The sequence below is a fragment of the Lampetra planeri genome, chromosome 3 (assembly GCF_965212315.1).
Source record: "Lampetra planeri chromosome 3, kcLamPlan1.2.h2, whole genome shotgun sequence".
Lineage (NCBI taxonomy): Eukaryota > Metazoa > Chordata > Hyperoartia > Petromyzontiformes > Petromyzontidae > Lampetra > Lampetra planeri.
Window position 1 is genome coordinate 24,693,506 of NC_136109.1, and position 15,477 is coordinate 24,708,982.

At 44.8% G+C, this 15,477-nt stretch overlaps 1 protein-coding gene across 1 annotated transcript in view; it reads right to left on the bottom strand.

Moving 5' to 3' along the window:
* Nucleotides 1-15,245, bottom strand: part of LOC144742171 (histidine decarboxylase-like) — a 30,827-nt gene extending 15,582 nt beyond the window's left edge. The window contains exons 1-8 of the mRNA XM_078624656.1: nt 15,203-15,245; nt 12,381-12,553; nt 10,618-10,731; nt 9,626-9,748; nt 8,477-8,617; nt 5,564-5,707; nt 4,761-4,827; nt 1,648-1,810 (exon numbers count right to left, since the gene is read on the bottom strand). Of these exons, the coding sequence (XP_078480782.1) occupies nt 1,648-1,810; nt 4,761-4,827; nt 5,564-5,707; nt 8,477-8,617; nt 9,626-9,748; nt 10,618-10,731; nt 12,381-12,553; nt 15,203-15,230 (953 nt within the window). The 5' untranslated portion in view covers nt 15,231-15,245. The remainder of the gene's footprint in view (nt 1-1,647; nt 1,811-4,760; nt 4,828-5,563; nt 5,708-8,476; nt 8,618-9,625; nt 9,749-10,617; nt 10,732-12,380; nt 12,554-15,202) is intronic.
* Between the last annotated feature and the right edge of the window lie 232 nt (nt 15,246-15,477).

The following is a 15,477-nucleotide window of genomic DNA, read 5'->3' on the forward strand; positions in this document are numbered from 1 at the left end:
TGTTGAAGATGTTGGTGAACACCGGAGACGGCTGGTCAGCGCAGTGCTTGAGGGTCGCTGGAGAGACAGAATCTGGCCCAGCTGCTTTGCGGGTTTCTGCCTCTTGAAAAGTCTGTTAACCTCTCCCTCCTGAATTGAGAGAGTCATCTCTGTAGTGGGGGGGGAGGGGGGAGGCCTCTTGGGTGGGAAGGGGTAGTTCAGGACAGTCCAATTGTCTTTCAAATCTGCAGTAGAACTCGTTCAGGTAGTTGGCCAGGCGGGAGTCATTAGTGGTGTGGGGGGCTCTGGGCTTGTAGTTGGTGATCTGCCTGAGCCCTCTCCAGACAGAAGCCGAGTCGTTAGCAGATAACTGATGTTTTAGTCTCTCTGAGTACAGTCGTTTAGCCTCTCTCACCGCCTTGCTAAACCTGTTCTTCGACTCTTTGAATCTGTCTCTATCCCCACTCCTAAACGCTTCCTCCTTCTCCAACCTCAACCTTCTGAGCTTTGCTGAAAACCAGGGCTTGTTGTTGTTGAAGTTCACCCTGGTGCGTGTTGGAATACAGCAGTCCTCACAGAAGCTGATGTACGACGTCACAGCCTCTGTGAGTTCATCCAGGCTATTGGTAGCAATCGTGAACATATCCCAGTCAGTACAGTCCAAGCACGCCCGCAGATTCTCCATAGCCTCACTGGTCCACTGTTTAGATGCTTCACAGCAGGTTTACAGAGCTTTAGTTTCTGCCTGTATGCAGGTATCAGGTGGACCATGGCATGGTCAGAGTGTCCCAGTGCTGCTTGCGGGACGGCGTGGTAGGCTCTACTGACTGTAGTGTAGCAGTGATCCAGAGTGTTCCCTTCTCTGGTAGGGCATTTCATGAATTGTCTGTATTTGGGGAGTTCGTGGCTGAGATTACCTTTGTTAAAATAGCCGAGTACGATAACCAGGGAATCCGGATTTGCTCGCTCCACACTCAGAATCTGGTCGGCGAGCATGCGTTGGGCCTCTTTAACCTGAGGACCCGGCGGCAAATAAACTCTGACCAAAATGAGCCACGCGAACTCGCGAGGCGAGTGAAAAGGTTTACAGTTTATAAAAAATTATTCCAGGTCCGGAGAACAATGTTGCAGAATCACTGTTACATCTACACATCAGCCACTGTTAGTGTAAAAACAAATACCACCGCCCCCGTCTTGCCGGAGAGTACTATGTCCCGATCCGATCTTAAGAGTTGGAAGCCTGCCAGTTGTAATGCAGTATCCAGGATCAGATCCCGCGTCTGCGTAGCCGTACTAGAGCCCCCGACCGTTTACCACTTCGGTGGCATTTTACTGCTTGAGCAAAGCCTAGCGCGGCTTTGACTAGAATGCCCAATAATTCTGCCGCTGGAAGCAGAAAAGTGGGAAATAAATCCACAGGAGTTGTTTCCCTAATGTTTAAAAGTTCGTCTCTTGTTAGAGAGCTCCGAAAAACTAGGCAGAACACTGAATTAACAAACAAAACAGGGTGCACAAACCGGCCGAGGCTGCCATCATCGGCGCCATCTATGAATAATATTGATGGTAAACAGGTATAACAACATCACTTTCATCGTGACTCGCCCCTCCAAATGTTTGGCATTCTGCTCAAGCCGCCGGTTTCGAGCCGTTACTGACGTCTCTTCTCACCAGAAGACGGCGCAGTCCAGGTTGACCATCATCCACTTGCCCAGGTTGACCACGAACGAGTCGACGATTTCGATCCCGTGCAGGGGGTCGCGCAGCTCGGGGCACAGGAAGGCAGTGCCCGCATACGCCGCGTCCACGTGCAGCCACAGCCCCTCCTGGCGGCCTGCGGGGAGCATAGGTGGAGGCAAAGTAGGTGTTTACACATATTACACGTGGATGTCTGGATTCCTATTGTAATATTGTAGCACCATTTGTTGAAAGCAGTGCTGGATTATCCTAGTGTAGTGTCTTCAGAAATTACTCACACCGACACATTGTAACAAGTGACCTGCTTAGACTTTATTCATCTATTCTTGCACCAGTTGTAGGCACTCCTATAACTATCGATACGGTCACTTATGTTTAACCTCTCCCCACTCTTATATACCTTTAACCTCCCTTATCCTGCACTCAGCAGCTCTGCTCTCAGGGACTCCGCACACAGCGTCTCCGCACACAGCGTCTTCGCACACAACATTTCCACACACAGTGTCTTCGCTTCGCACACAGCGACTCTACACACAGCGTCTTCACACACAGCGACTCTATATGTCCACCACTGCTCTCACCTACGCTCCCTCCGACCCGTTTACCGTCTCTCCCGGCCAGGGGGATCAGCTAACACCCGCCTGGCGACGGCGTGAGGGTTGAGGTCCCATTGACGGCTGGAGTGGCAGAGGCGAGATGTCTTCACACTTGGTCCCCGGCAACAACCCTCTCTCCGCTCACGCACACACCCTTATATCCCTCTGCTAATTATCCGAGACCTCTCGTGTGTCTCTTTAGGCTCTCGCCAGGCTGGCACCTGTTGGCCCATCAATCAACCCTTATCTCCCGTCTCCCTGGCAACACCTCCAGTCTCAATGTGCACAACTGGTCGACCCCGTTTGCACCTGCTTTGCCCCTTAACAACTGGCGGTTTGTCCGTGCAATCCCCATGTTGCGCATGCGGACCTGTTTGGCCTCAGCTACCCTCAGTTAACTGTGCACACCGCGTATTTACTCCTCTACACTAGTAGCAACAAGCATAACCCGTAAAAACAAAGTTTTTCACTATAAATCCTTTATATGCGTGGCGGCTAGAGTCCTCTCGTCCTCTGGCTTGAGATGGCTGCCACCTATGGGTCAGATGATTGCATGGCAGCATTAAGCAATTGGTAATTAAATATAATATTTTTGTCCTAAAAAGTGTAAAATTTTGGAAATAATTTTTCACGAACATTAATTGTCACGCACAACGAGTCTGTGTGGAAAATGTCAGCTCGATTGGATCACGGGAAGTGGGTTAAAAAACGACCGAAAGATTTGCAAGGTCCTAAGCAAGCAAGCAAGTGAACTTAATATAAAGGATTTAAAAATATATTCGCCTGTGGAGGACGCGGGGATCGATCCCGCGACCTTTGGCATGGGAATAGAGGGTGCTACCAACTGCGTTACTCCGCCAGGGCCTGTGGAGGTGTCACGCTCTGGGCTCCTACACTGTGACGTTCAGCCAAAGCCATGAATGAGTTCTATTTGAATAAATGTTAAATACATTTTTTTTGCCTAAAAAGTGTAAAATTTTGGAGAAAAAAATTTCACGAACATTAATTGTCACGCACAACGAGTCTGTGTGGAAAATGTCAGCTCGATTGGATCACGGGAAGTGGGTTAAAAAACGACCGAAAGATTTGCATGGTCGTAAGCAAGCAGGCACGCGAACTTAATATAAAGAATTAAAAAAATTAACCCATAAAAACAAAGTTTTTCACTATAAATCCTTTATATGCGTGGCATCGGGGCGGCTAGAGTCCTCTCGTTCTCTGGCTTGAGATGGCTGCCACCTATGGGTCAGATGATTGTCTGGCAGCATTAAACAATTGGTAATTAAATATTAAAAACATTTTCCCTAAACAGTGTAAAATTTAGGAAATTTTTTTGGACGAAAATGCATTGTCACGCACAACGAGTCTGTGTGCAAAATGTCAGCTCGATTGGATCACGGGAAGTGGGTTAAAAAACGACCAAAAGATTTGCACGGTCCTAAGCAAGCAAGCAAACTTAATATAAAGGATTTAAAAATAGCATATGCTACAGGCCCCGCACTTTCAAGGGCCCTGCGCTAAATGCTTTCAAGCTATAAATTCCGTCTTGATTTGAAGCTTTCGTGACTGCAGGAATCCATACTCTTTCGTTCTTTCGGTGAAGTAACGTAGGTATAAAATAAAATATCAATTCCGGTTTAGTGATTCTGCACTTGCTCTATTATTATAGTACGATACAGCCTTCAACTTTTATGAACGACTGGCTGTTTAATTTGTCGTATTATCTGGCTGTATAGCAAATGAAAAAACACAATTTCTTTACTATGCAAGTAAAAATGTTTTTAGATATTTTTAGGGCCCCTTTATAACATATGCTACAGGCCCCACACTAGCTGAATCCGGCACTGGTTGAAAGTATTGTGCAGTAATACAAGTATTTGACATCGTACCTTCATTTAGCACAGTTGGCTACGTACGGTGAGAAAGAAGTTCAACATACATACATTCATGAACAAGAGTAAAACATTTGTTTAACATTTTGGCTTTCGCAACCAATATGTATTACGAGTAACACAATCAGTATGCCTAAGAAATTGTATCAACACTAAAGCTTGCCTCGATTATTTCATCATCAACATGAGCTATTTATCCAATGCTGTGTGAAGCCCTCAAGGACTGCCAATCTCTAGTTATGTATTAACCACCAGTCAGCATCCCCCCTTGCAAATTGTAATCCCACCTCTCCTAAAAATCTATATGTCTTTAACTTGTGTACACATTGTCTCTGTTATTTATTATTTCACTGGTTGGAATTTACACTCAGTTCTAGACAGGCAGATTAATTATTATGCTTGCTGTACTGCCAAGAAGTAGTAGGACTGCCATGTAGGTCTCCTGGCCACCATGTATGGGACCCAAAGTAGGCCAACTAAAGAGCCTGCAACTACTGTTTGTGTTTGCAACTACTCTTTGTGTCTCCTCGCTCTGTCCATAATATTTGTGTGACGATGGTGTGTTGGTATTCGGTGCATTTAAAAAATGGTGTCTCACAGACAGGGCCCAACTCGGACAAGTTGTCAAAGGCGCACACGCCCGTCGATCCAAGGGTCGCACACACCTACAGGGAGCATGGGAACGATGCACATCAGTCAGAACAGCCACCACCAGCACACAGATGAGCGGATGATCGACCCAAGAAAACAAACTGGCATAGAATTCCTCAATGTGTATTCAGTGCGAGCAGGCCAGACCTTAGGGGTGGGTGATTTGAGTGGCTACCCAAGACGTAAGACATAGAGAGGCATTGAAAATGTCTAATGGACACTAACAAGTTGCAGACGGAGGAAGTGAGGGGTACAGAGAATAATAGAGAGACACACGACGAGACACAGAGAGCCGGATACACATTGAGAGGCACAAAGAAAAACTCGCAGAGAGATATCGAAGCAAAAAGAAAGAAATAGATGTTTAATATTCAGGGTGGACCTGGCACCAAGGCTCTCTGATACATTAACCATAACTTGGTCGTCTGTGATATGTTAACACAACTAACTTTGCATATAATGAATCTGATTCGTAAAATATTTTAATTAAATAACGATGCCAATATTTAATTTACTTTCAAATAAGAAACTGAGAAAAATCATCAAAACTATTCATAACTTCGTGACATGTAGAAGATTGTAGAAGGTAGAAAATTTTAGTACAGAATTAGGGGTTACCAGCTTTATCCTTCTCCCATTGTGAAAACAAGCTAACAGTTTGATAATGTTTTTAATAATTGGTAGTGTCATGGTATAAATGAAGCCTCAACTTACGCGCAAATTATTTGTGCAAAGAGTGAAGCGACTCACGAAGAACGGGACGAGGCCCTGTGCTTGGTCCTCCTCCACGGCGCGTCGGAGCGTCTCCCCGCGTAGCGAGAACTCCACGTCCGTGGGCAGCGAGCGCAGCCTCACCAGCGACACGAGGCTCGCCTTCAGCACCGACGAGTGAGCCTGGCGGATGTGCACAAACATTAACAAAACACGTAATTTTTACAAAACGCACAATAAAAAACTAAACACATTCGTCAATGACACTGCCTTAAAAGGAGAAAATATATAATAGGTGACGTTTTGGGCAATGGCACTTTTTAAAGATGTGCAATGAATAATAGTCATAGCCCTAAATGTCGCCTATTATATGATTTTCGTTTTAAGGTAGTGTTATTGACGAAAGTGACAATTTATAAAACATGGAATTGAATGCAAACACACGTTGTTTATTTCCCAAAGCAGATGTTATCGATTAAAGTAGGCAAACCGAGGAACTGTAAGAGCTGATCGTGGTGCCTTGTCTTTTTTCCAATAATAATTTAGAGCGATTCATCAATTCACCGCTGGATGAAGGCCTCCTCATGCCGTGTCAGTCATAGTGGTTGATTAACCATGCTTTGACACACTGGTCAGTTCTGGTTTGGTGAGGGAGTGGAGGTGGCCATAACTGGTTCAAATATCCTTTGTCACAGGTGTTATAAGCGTGGCCAGGAATAAAACTCTGTTTTGACTTTAAGCTTCCGTGACTGCAGTAATTAATATTCTTTGGGTCTTTCAGTAAAGACACGGAAAAAAAAAATTACATCTAAAAACTACGACGTTTCGATCACAACACAAGCAATCGTCATCAGGAGGAGAAAGAGGGGGAAAGCTGCTGAAGCAGGCTGTTTTAAAGGTTTGAAATGGGTGTAGCCCAAGGGTCGTAAACGACGCGGGCAGGGCTAGTGATGTTAAAGTGAGACATTTGCATGTTAATGTAAGATCGGAGGGCTTCTTCCACGCCGAGGGCATGGAGGTGGCTATTGTAATGTGAGAGATTAGCATGTCAATGTAAGATCGCAGAGCCGCCGCCACGTTAAAGACGCGAGCGGCGGTGGCTGTGTTAGTGTGAGACATTTAACCTGTTAATGTAAAATCAGAGAGTCGAAAATAACAATTAACATCGAAAGGTAGGATGGAAACACAGCCAGTTATGACTTAAACTGGTTAATAACATCCTTCCAATGATTGCTCACTTTGTACCCATCTTCTCGGTTGAAATTGTGACTGTCTATATATATCATACGAAATTGATTTCTTCAAAACGAAGGTACTTTGCAAACCCACTGGCTATCAACAAAGATTCGTTCATGAAGCCATCCAGATTTATATACAGAGACAAAATTGTAACCGACAAGATGGGTACAAACTCAGCAATCATTGGAAGGACGTTATTAACCAGTTTAAGTCATAACTGGCTGTGATGTTTTCATCCTACTGTAATAAAGGTCGCGGAGGCAACTTCTGGAATCAGTGTTCTTTATTAACTTTCTTCCACAGCTCTCATCGTACTGGCTCCTCTGCTCTATGGCTCCTTCACGCTATTGGCAGACAGCGTGAGAGGGAGGGATAGAGAGTGAGATGACTATCGCTGCCACGTGGCAGGCTCTGGACCCCGCGCTCCAGCGTGGCTCCCCCCTTCGTTCGTTCCAGCTCTGACCACGTGTTGCCTGTCTCCACCCCTTTTAATCCCTGGGTCACGTGGTACCTCTCAGCCAATCCTGGGTAACCTCCCTGGAATCTTCCAGATCCCATCCTACGGTCCCAGGACCACGCCCCTAACTCGTCCCCCCATTGGCTGTGGCTGAAGCCAGCAGAGCCAATCATCTTCTTCCAGGTGTAACCTTCGCATTACGTCAGGGCCACGCCCCTACTCCTCTCCCCATTGGTTATGGGCTGGGGCCGGTAGAGTCAATTATTATCAATCAGGTGTGACCACTTAATCACCCAGGTGAACCCTCACATTACACTACCTTCAGATGTTAGTTGTTATTTTCGATACTCTGATTTTACATTAACAGGTTAAATGTCTCACACTAACACAGCCACCGTCGCTCGCGTCCTTGACGTGGCGGCGGCTCTGCGATCTTACATTGACATGCTAATCTCTCACATTACAATAGCCACCCCCGCACCTTCGCCGTGGAAGAAGCCCTCCGATCTTACATTAACATGCTAATTTTTCACTTTAAAATCACTAGCCCTGCCCACTTCATTTATGACCTTTGGGCTACACCCATTTCAAACCTTTAAAACAGCCTGCCTCAGCAGCTTTTCCCCTCTTTTCTCCTCCTGATGACGATTGCTTGTGTTGCGATCGAAACGTCGTAGTTTTTTGTTGTCAATTTTTTTGTTCTATGTGACTTTACCGAAAGACCCAAAGAATATAAAAACTCTGTTTGTTGGGTCCATAATGCAGTGCACTAATCACTGCACCACCACTTCACCCCGTTGGGATATCTTTTTATTTTGTTTTGTAAGCAATGTTCACATTTGTGGGTGGATCGCGTTGGGGGCCATCTTGTCGGAAGTGTACGCCAAGCTAGCAAGCTAGCCTGAAGACTGATCGTATGTCTCAATAAAACAATAATTTTCCAGCAAAAATATAATTGATTTTTAAAAGTTTGCTTGCCATAGCTCTTCATTAAATTAACCTGTTGTCATTATTCCGGTTGAGCCGCCAAAATATTTGATTAATTATTCAAAATACTCATTCAAGATTTAAGCAATGTTATTCAACATGTGTGGCAATATAGCTTGATGTGACAAAAAATACCAACGGTAATTTTCCTCCTAATAACGATCGCAATGTCGATCCGTGATCACACCATCTGATTTTCACAACCGCAGCGCTCCTGGGTGATAACGATCGGTGCGTATTAGAGTTATTATCCGGGCAGAGGTGCGCACCTGGTCGGAGGTGTACGCTACGAGGCGCGCGTTGAGGAGTGCGTCCTGTCCCACGTCCACGCGCGCATCCCCGCGCAGGCGGGCGAGCGCGCGCGTCCGTGCCGCCAGCAGCGCCAGCAAGTTAGATTCGCTCACCGTGGTCTGTGGAACACAGAGAGAGACAAAGATCCCCCGTATAGCCTTAGCAGACTTTTAGGGCAAGTGCTCTTAACCGAGCACCTATGTGAAGGGCCGGCTCGGCGCACGAGGGAGGTGGGCAGCCAGCACCTCGCCTGATCTCCTTTGTCTCCCCAGTGGCAATGTTTACACACTGCATCAGGTACTCATTTGTATGTATGTTGAACTTCTTTCGCACCGTACGTTGCCACCCGTGATAATCGAAGGTGCGGGGGAAGGACAACAAAATTAACACTGAAAGCAGCTCTTGAGGCTCAGTCGACCTTGGTTAGACTCAGAACCGATTCAGATATTTGTCACTGGAGTTAGCCGTGAGCAGGAATTGAACTGGTTCATCTGTGGGACACACAGACACTTTCGCCTCAAAGAAGACTGTGGACACGTGCAATTACCTTGAGCACCTAACTAACCCAGAACAGTACAAGAAGGAGTGGTGCAAGCACTACACCTCTCCACCTTTATATCTCCATTTCCATTGTTCACCACGCAGTGCAAGGCTGAGTCGACGTAAGAAAGATTCATTCATCTAATTGCCATTGGTGACCATGGCCAGGCATCGAACCCAGATTGTTAGGTTTGTGTTAGAGCGCGCAAATCATTTTGTGAATATGCACATGAACGCCTGCACGCACACGCGCACTTGGTTGGCGATTCTTCACTATCGTATATTAGTGAAGAGGATTCAAATGGAACCCACAATTAAGGAATAGAAAATGTTCACATTTATACAACTTTGCTTTGAAAAACATTCAGAGAAGCATGATGTTGATTATTAAAATAATATTTTTCAAATGACGACGATGGTGACGTATATGAAGGACCTTCAAGACACCACGAGTCCCTTGCACATTTGTACAAGTTTGGACATTTGTACTACTTTGATTAAAAATGAATAAGTCAGAGATGCATGATGTTGATTGTTATGATAATCGTTTTCGAATGACGATGACGATGGTGTTTTAGATGAAGCACCTGCATGACTCCGCCACCGCGTCCACCTGGGTGGTCGTGCCGGAAGGTGTCGGGCAGGGACAGCATGGTCGCCAGCCAGTCCGTCACCACCATCTCCAGCTCCGTGCTAGCCGGGTTAGACGCCTGACCCAGGTCAGGCATCCCCCACAACAACAAACACGACGCTCAACCCCAACACTGCCCACTAACGTTGCTCGTTTTGTCGACTCACCATGCAGTTATTGTCTAACACCTGCCGGCTGGACGGTGTATGCCAGATGTCTGACTGAACGGAATGGAGTGTCTACGGTTCTCATTTGTACCTATGGACTCTGCCACATCAACGAATTAAGGAGGCGATAGACACGGCACGCACCATTACTGCAGTTCAACAGTGGAAACAATGAGAGAAGTCACGGAGCTCTGTACGTGGACCATGCGAACGTTTCCTATCTGTGTGTAAGAGATACATATTTCTTCGACACAAGATTCATCCAATGTCAGAGAAACCACCATGACATTGACAACATGTATCTTAGCGTCGTCTACCTCTGGTAAACTTTTACTCCAGTTGACTCTTTGGAAAGCTGGATTTTTGCCCAAGCTTCTTGTATTGTGGTGGGATCGATATGGCCTAGTGTCATCAACTCAGTGACTGAATCAAGGCACTGTCAGGGTCACATCTCACCACCATTTAACAAATTTGATATTTTGATCAAGTGAGCTATCACAGCAGGCTCCAGTGAGTAGACGTATGCCTTACGAATCCATTATGCTTTTAACAATGCATTATTGTGTTCACAATACAGAAAATTACGTGTGTATGTGATAATCAGTTATTTTGCATTTAAATATGTTGTATAAAAGAGGTTCATATGACCCCTGCAGCCGCTGGAGGCGTTCAATTCATAAAAATAAAAACATCTTTAGTTCAATCATAACCTCACTCTGTAATCAATTGTAACATCACAGGGAGGCGGACCCATGGATAAGTCTCCCAGCCGTACACCTACCCATGTAAACCCAACGCCGTTCATCCCAGTCGCCAGCATGTCACCCAGGAGTGACGGGTACGAGTTGAGCCCCGGGTAGTACCCGTGCATGTGCGGGCTCTGCCAGTGTACGACCTGCACACGGCACAGTTCACTTACATTCATGCAGTAATCTGTGGTCAAATGCAAAATCCAAAAGATATTGATTTGGTCCCCGGCAACACTTGGTCCCCGGCAACAACCCTCTCTCCGCTCACGCACACACCCTTACATCCCTCTGCTAATTATCCGAGACCTCTCATGCTTCTCTTTAGGCTCTCGCCAGGCTTGCACCTGTTGGCCCGTCAATCAACCCTCATATCCCGTCTCCCTGGCAACACCTCCGGTCTCAACATGCACAACCGGTCGACCCCGTTTGCACTTGCTTCGCCCCTTAACAACTGGCAGTTTGTCCTTGCAAACCCCATGTTGCACATGCGCACCTGTTTGGCCTCAGTTGCCCTCCGTTAACTGTGCACACCGCGTATTTCACTCTTCTACACTAATAGCAAAAACAGCATATGCTACAGGCCCCGCACTTTCAAGGGCCCCGCGCTAAATGCTTTCAAGCTATAAATTCCGTCTTGATTTGAAGCTTTCGTGACTGCAGGAATCCATACTCTTTGGTTCTTTCGGTAAAGTCACGTAGTATAGAAATAAAATAAAATAAATCACGACGTTTCATAAACAGTTTGCATTTAGAGGCTGACTCCTTTGCCTGATGACGACCACTTGTGTTGCGATTGAAACGTCGTGATTTGTTTTATTTTATTTCTAACTACTTGACTCTACCGAACGAACCAAAGAGTATCCAACAAATAACCAATAATAACAATTTCAGCTTGTAACGTGCACAGTATTCGCTGACTCTCGTAGAAAAAACAACTCAGAGGCACGAGGAATCACAGACAAGCAGGAAGGCAGCCACGTGATGAGCCGAAACCAACAATTGCACATGCTCTGCGGTTCTCTATACTGTATATGAAAGGTTTTATGGGCCAATTAATGAGTGTTTTACATGTCGAAAGAAACCACAGCACCAACAGGAAACCCACTCTATCCCATACAGATGGAACAGGTGGAGTCCACACTTAGTGTCCTGCCTTCTGGCAAGCCAGGGTATGACACCTTGACGGCCACGGGAAGGGAGTTTTGCAACATTTGTGCGATGCACCAACCCTCGCCTGCACAGTGCTGGATTACAGGAGTGGGCCACCAGTGCATTTTTTAAAAGATTTTCTACTAAATGGTCAATATCTGCTGCATGGCCATTATCAAACTCAAATAATGCACGCAGGGTGTGGAAACCACCAAATCACACTGCATGAGCCCAATCTCTTTAGTAAGCAGGATTGAGCCTGGTTAGTACTTAGATGAGAGACTGACTGGAAATACCAGGCCTTGTAAGATTGGGCTGTAAGGCAGCGAGGAAATGGCTGAACAGCTACGGATTATGGAATCAAATTGTGCGGGGCTTTGAGTGTCCCGTACTCATATGCGTGGGTTTTCAGGTCCTCTGGTTTCCATCCCTCACACCACTCGTGAATAGAATTGGCCAAACAACCCACTGGAAAACTCTCCGATATATATAAATAGAAACAGTTTTGAATTTCATAGCAATAATTGTAATAGTATCCACGTGGTCAAACACATTACTCCATGTTGTTCAGTGGTGAGCGGTCTCAATTCTAAGTTTTCCCTTTATTTCTACATCTTATCCATGTTTCTGTGGCTGGGCGCGTTACCCCAGGCATGATGAGCCGCTCCACGTCCTCAAAGATTCTCTCCCAGGGCTCTCCTTGCTGCGGGGGGCCAGGGGGCAGCAGGGGACGCAGGTAGCCGGGCCGCACGGAGGGGTTCACGGGCCGCTTACGTAGCCCACGCAGATACATGGCGATGTAGTCCACCATCTCCTTACCTGCGCGCACCGCCGTGGATAGTGCCGGGGATAGGTGTGGTAAACTGTGCTTAAGGTAATGGTGCAGCCCTGCAATTTCTTGCAAAGCTCGTGATGATGCCTGCCAGTGCTGGTCACATTTGCTATAATCCCATCACCTAATGTTAATGTTAACCTGGGTCGCGGTTGCGTATTTATCGGGACTGTTAAGCAAGAATTGGTTCCACTATAGCTGCGAAAATGAAATCCCAAACCATGTCAAGTTGCATTAAGCTCTCCATTGCTATTAATACCGTCAACGGCTTCTCTAGACGTATTGCAAGCTTTGCCAAGTGTTGCTCGTTTGTCTATTCAGTTTTTGAGCCAGCTGGCAAGAATTTTTTGCTCTCGCAAAAGCAGACCAAGCATCAAACTTTGTGGAGCACCCTTTGTGATTTGGATTTTTGTGCCTGAAACATTGTCAATTGACACCATTTTAAAACGGTCTGAAAGGTAGCGCCAAAACCAATTCATTGTGCTGTCTGAAAACCATAATGACATCAATAGACTATTTCCTGGTAAATGGAAATACATCTGAATTTTGACCTTGTACAATATTATTAAATATCAATTCAAATCATGGAGAAATATACTATCATAGGTTACTATAATTTTTCAGAGAAAGCTAGATCAGCTGGCCAAATTGCATTTTCTCATGGCATCATCACAAACTCATCGCAGCCATTCCATTAATTTGTAATCAGTCATTATAATTATGTAACTCAATTATATTCCACTTTCCTTTACACCTTCAGAGGACATTTTTTTTAAAATTCAGAATCAGAAGAGGTTTTTCCCCAAGTATAGCCCATTGAGGTAAGATGCCATTTTTCAAGGGCAACTCGGCTGGCAGACATCAAAGCATTCCACTATTAACATCTCGTTGCTCTTCTAATATGCAGTTGTGCAAGGGTACGGCCATATTTGATCGTGTGAAACACTTGTTATATCTCCATATATATAAAAGGCAAAGTTGTGAATATGTGTGTCTGTTCAAATTGTTTAGCGTACTTCCCGACATGCAACAAACTGCAAATTTGCCATGTGGGTACTTTCCAGACTGTACACCATGCAAAAATTATAGAAATACACTTTTGTTTTTTTGGGGGGGGGGCGAGCTCAATAATGCATTTATTTTTTGCACGGCAAGTGAGCGGTGACGTAAAATCTGTCACGTGACCCGCGCATGTGGAAGCGTAACGCATTGTAGTGTAATGGTTAGCGCGCTGCGCTACGAACTTGGCGACCCGAGTTCGATTCCCGCTCAATGCCACCACCGGTGACGATTATTTTAACCGGTCCTGGGCCTCCCCTAGGTCGACTCAGCCTCAAAACGAGTCACTGCTGTGGTGTGTGAACATCGCCATTGGGGAGACAAAGGCGGCCGGGCGTGGTGGATCCAACTCCCGGGCGAAGCCGGGTAGTACAGTTACTGATACAGTATTGATCATGATGTACGTAAGTATTATGCCCATGCGTTATTCACTATGGGAATTATAATTTGACTGAAATCTCACTGACATAAGTTACGGAATTATTCAGTTTCTTTACCAATTGAAACTCCTTTTATCATTATATAGTTTTGGTGATCTGTGCCTAACGCCTGACACCCTGGACGATGTGTGTGACGCTGGGTAGGCTACGTGGATTTTCATGCAATAAAAACAAATTTTCATGAAAGGCTTATTACAATTGTAACTAATAATTGTTAGTTTGTTACAAGAATACTATTTTTTTCCCAAAAATATGCCAGCTCCGCTTTTGATAAAACCCAAGTGCGCCCTTGTGTTTGTATTTTATATTTTCGTTTCACACACCTTTAGAGAATAATGATAAATCATCTATTCAGTTAATTTGTGTGTGACAATAGTTTTTTTGGACATCGAATAGAAATTGAAATAAAGAAGCAGAATCACTTTTAATTTGAACTCAGTGGAGTTTCACTTTCATGACTTTTGCTCGCATTTAAAGTGGAAATTTGTGAAAATTTGTGAACACCGACCTCTCCCCTTCCAATCAATAATAATTACTGTAACTTTTTCAAATTAACATCAATTCAGAATCCAGTGAGCTATTGTAACTAAGTGGAAGTTCATTTTTTAAAGCGACCGTCTGCTCACATTTTTAGCGAAAATGAAATAGTTTATTTTTTGAATTATCAAAACAGAATGCAGTAAGTCGATACTTATAACAATTCCTACAACAATTGCACATTTGCAACAAACAGAAGTCGAGAACTAAGTGTTTATATTCTTTTATTCACTCTCACAGGTGAGGAAAATGTTAAGTTTGGAAAACCATTTTTCTTTTTTACATATTGTTCTTATAACCTTACGATGGTGATTTACAATTGTAATTCTTTATTTACAGGTTTGTAATACATTACTCTGAGTACATTAAATTCAGTACATCACATTCCGTAATTTATATTTCATTCAGATGAAACCAGAAGGGTCTACACACAAAAGAAGACGTCGATTAAACAGAGAAAGACAGCAGAGATGGCGTAATTGACAAAGTCAAGAAACACTGGATCGTTTACGATCTGAAAATACCCGTCATCTGACGGCCGATTACACTAGTTGTTATGATTATTATAATTGGCACCATTGTGTAGTAAATTCAACTCACCTCGATTTCGGTATTCATCATTGTCCATTGTGCTGCTGGCAGGTCGTGGTACAGTTGGTGAGCTGTTGGGCCGGTTGTTTATCAGTGGTGAGCTGTAATGAGTTTTTTTGGATTAAATTGTATAAATATTTACTGAATGTATTTACGCGATCTCAACCAAAAAAACCCCTGTATTATGGATGTTATTGGTCGCGAAAGTCGACGTGTAGTGGTGAGCCGCTGTACCTGCATGTAACTCACGCAGCTGACCAGTTATCTGAAAGCTGTCTGACACG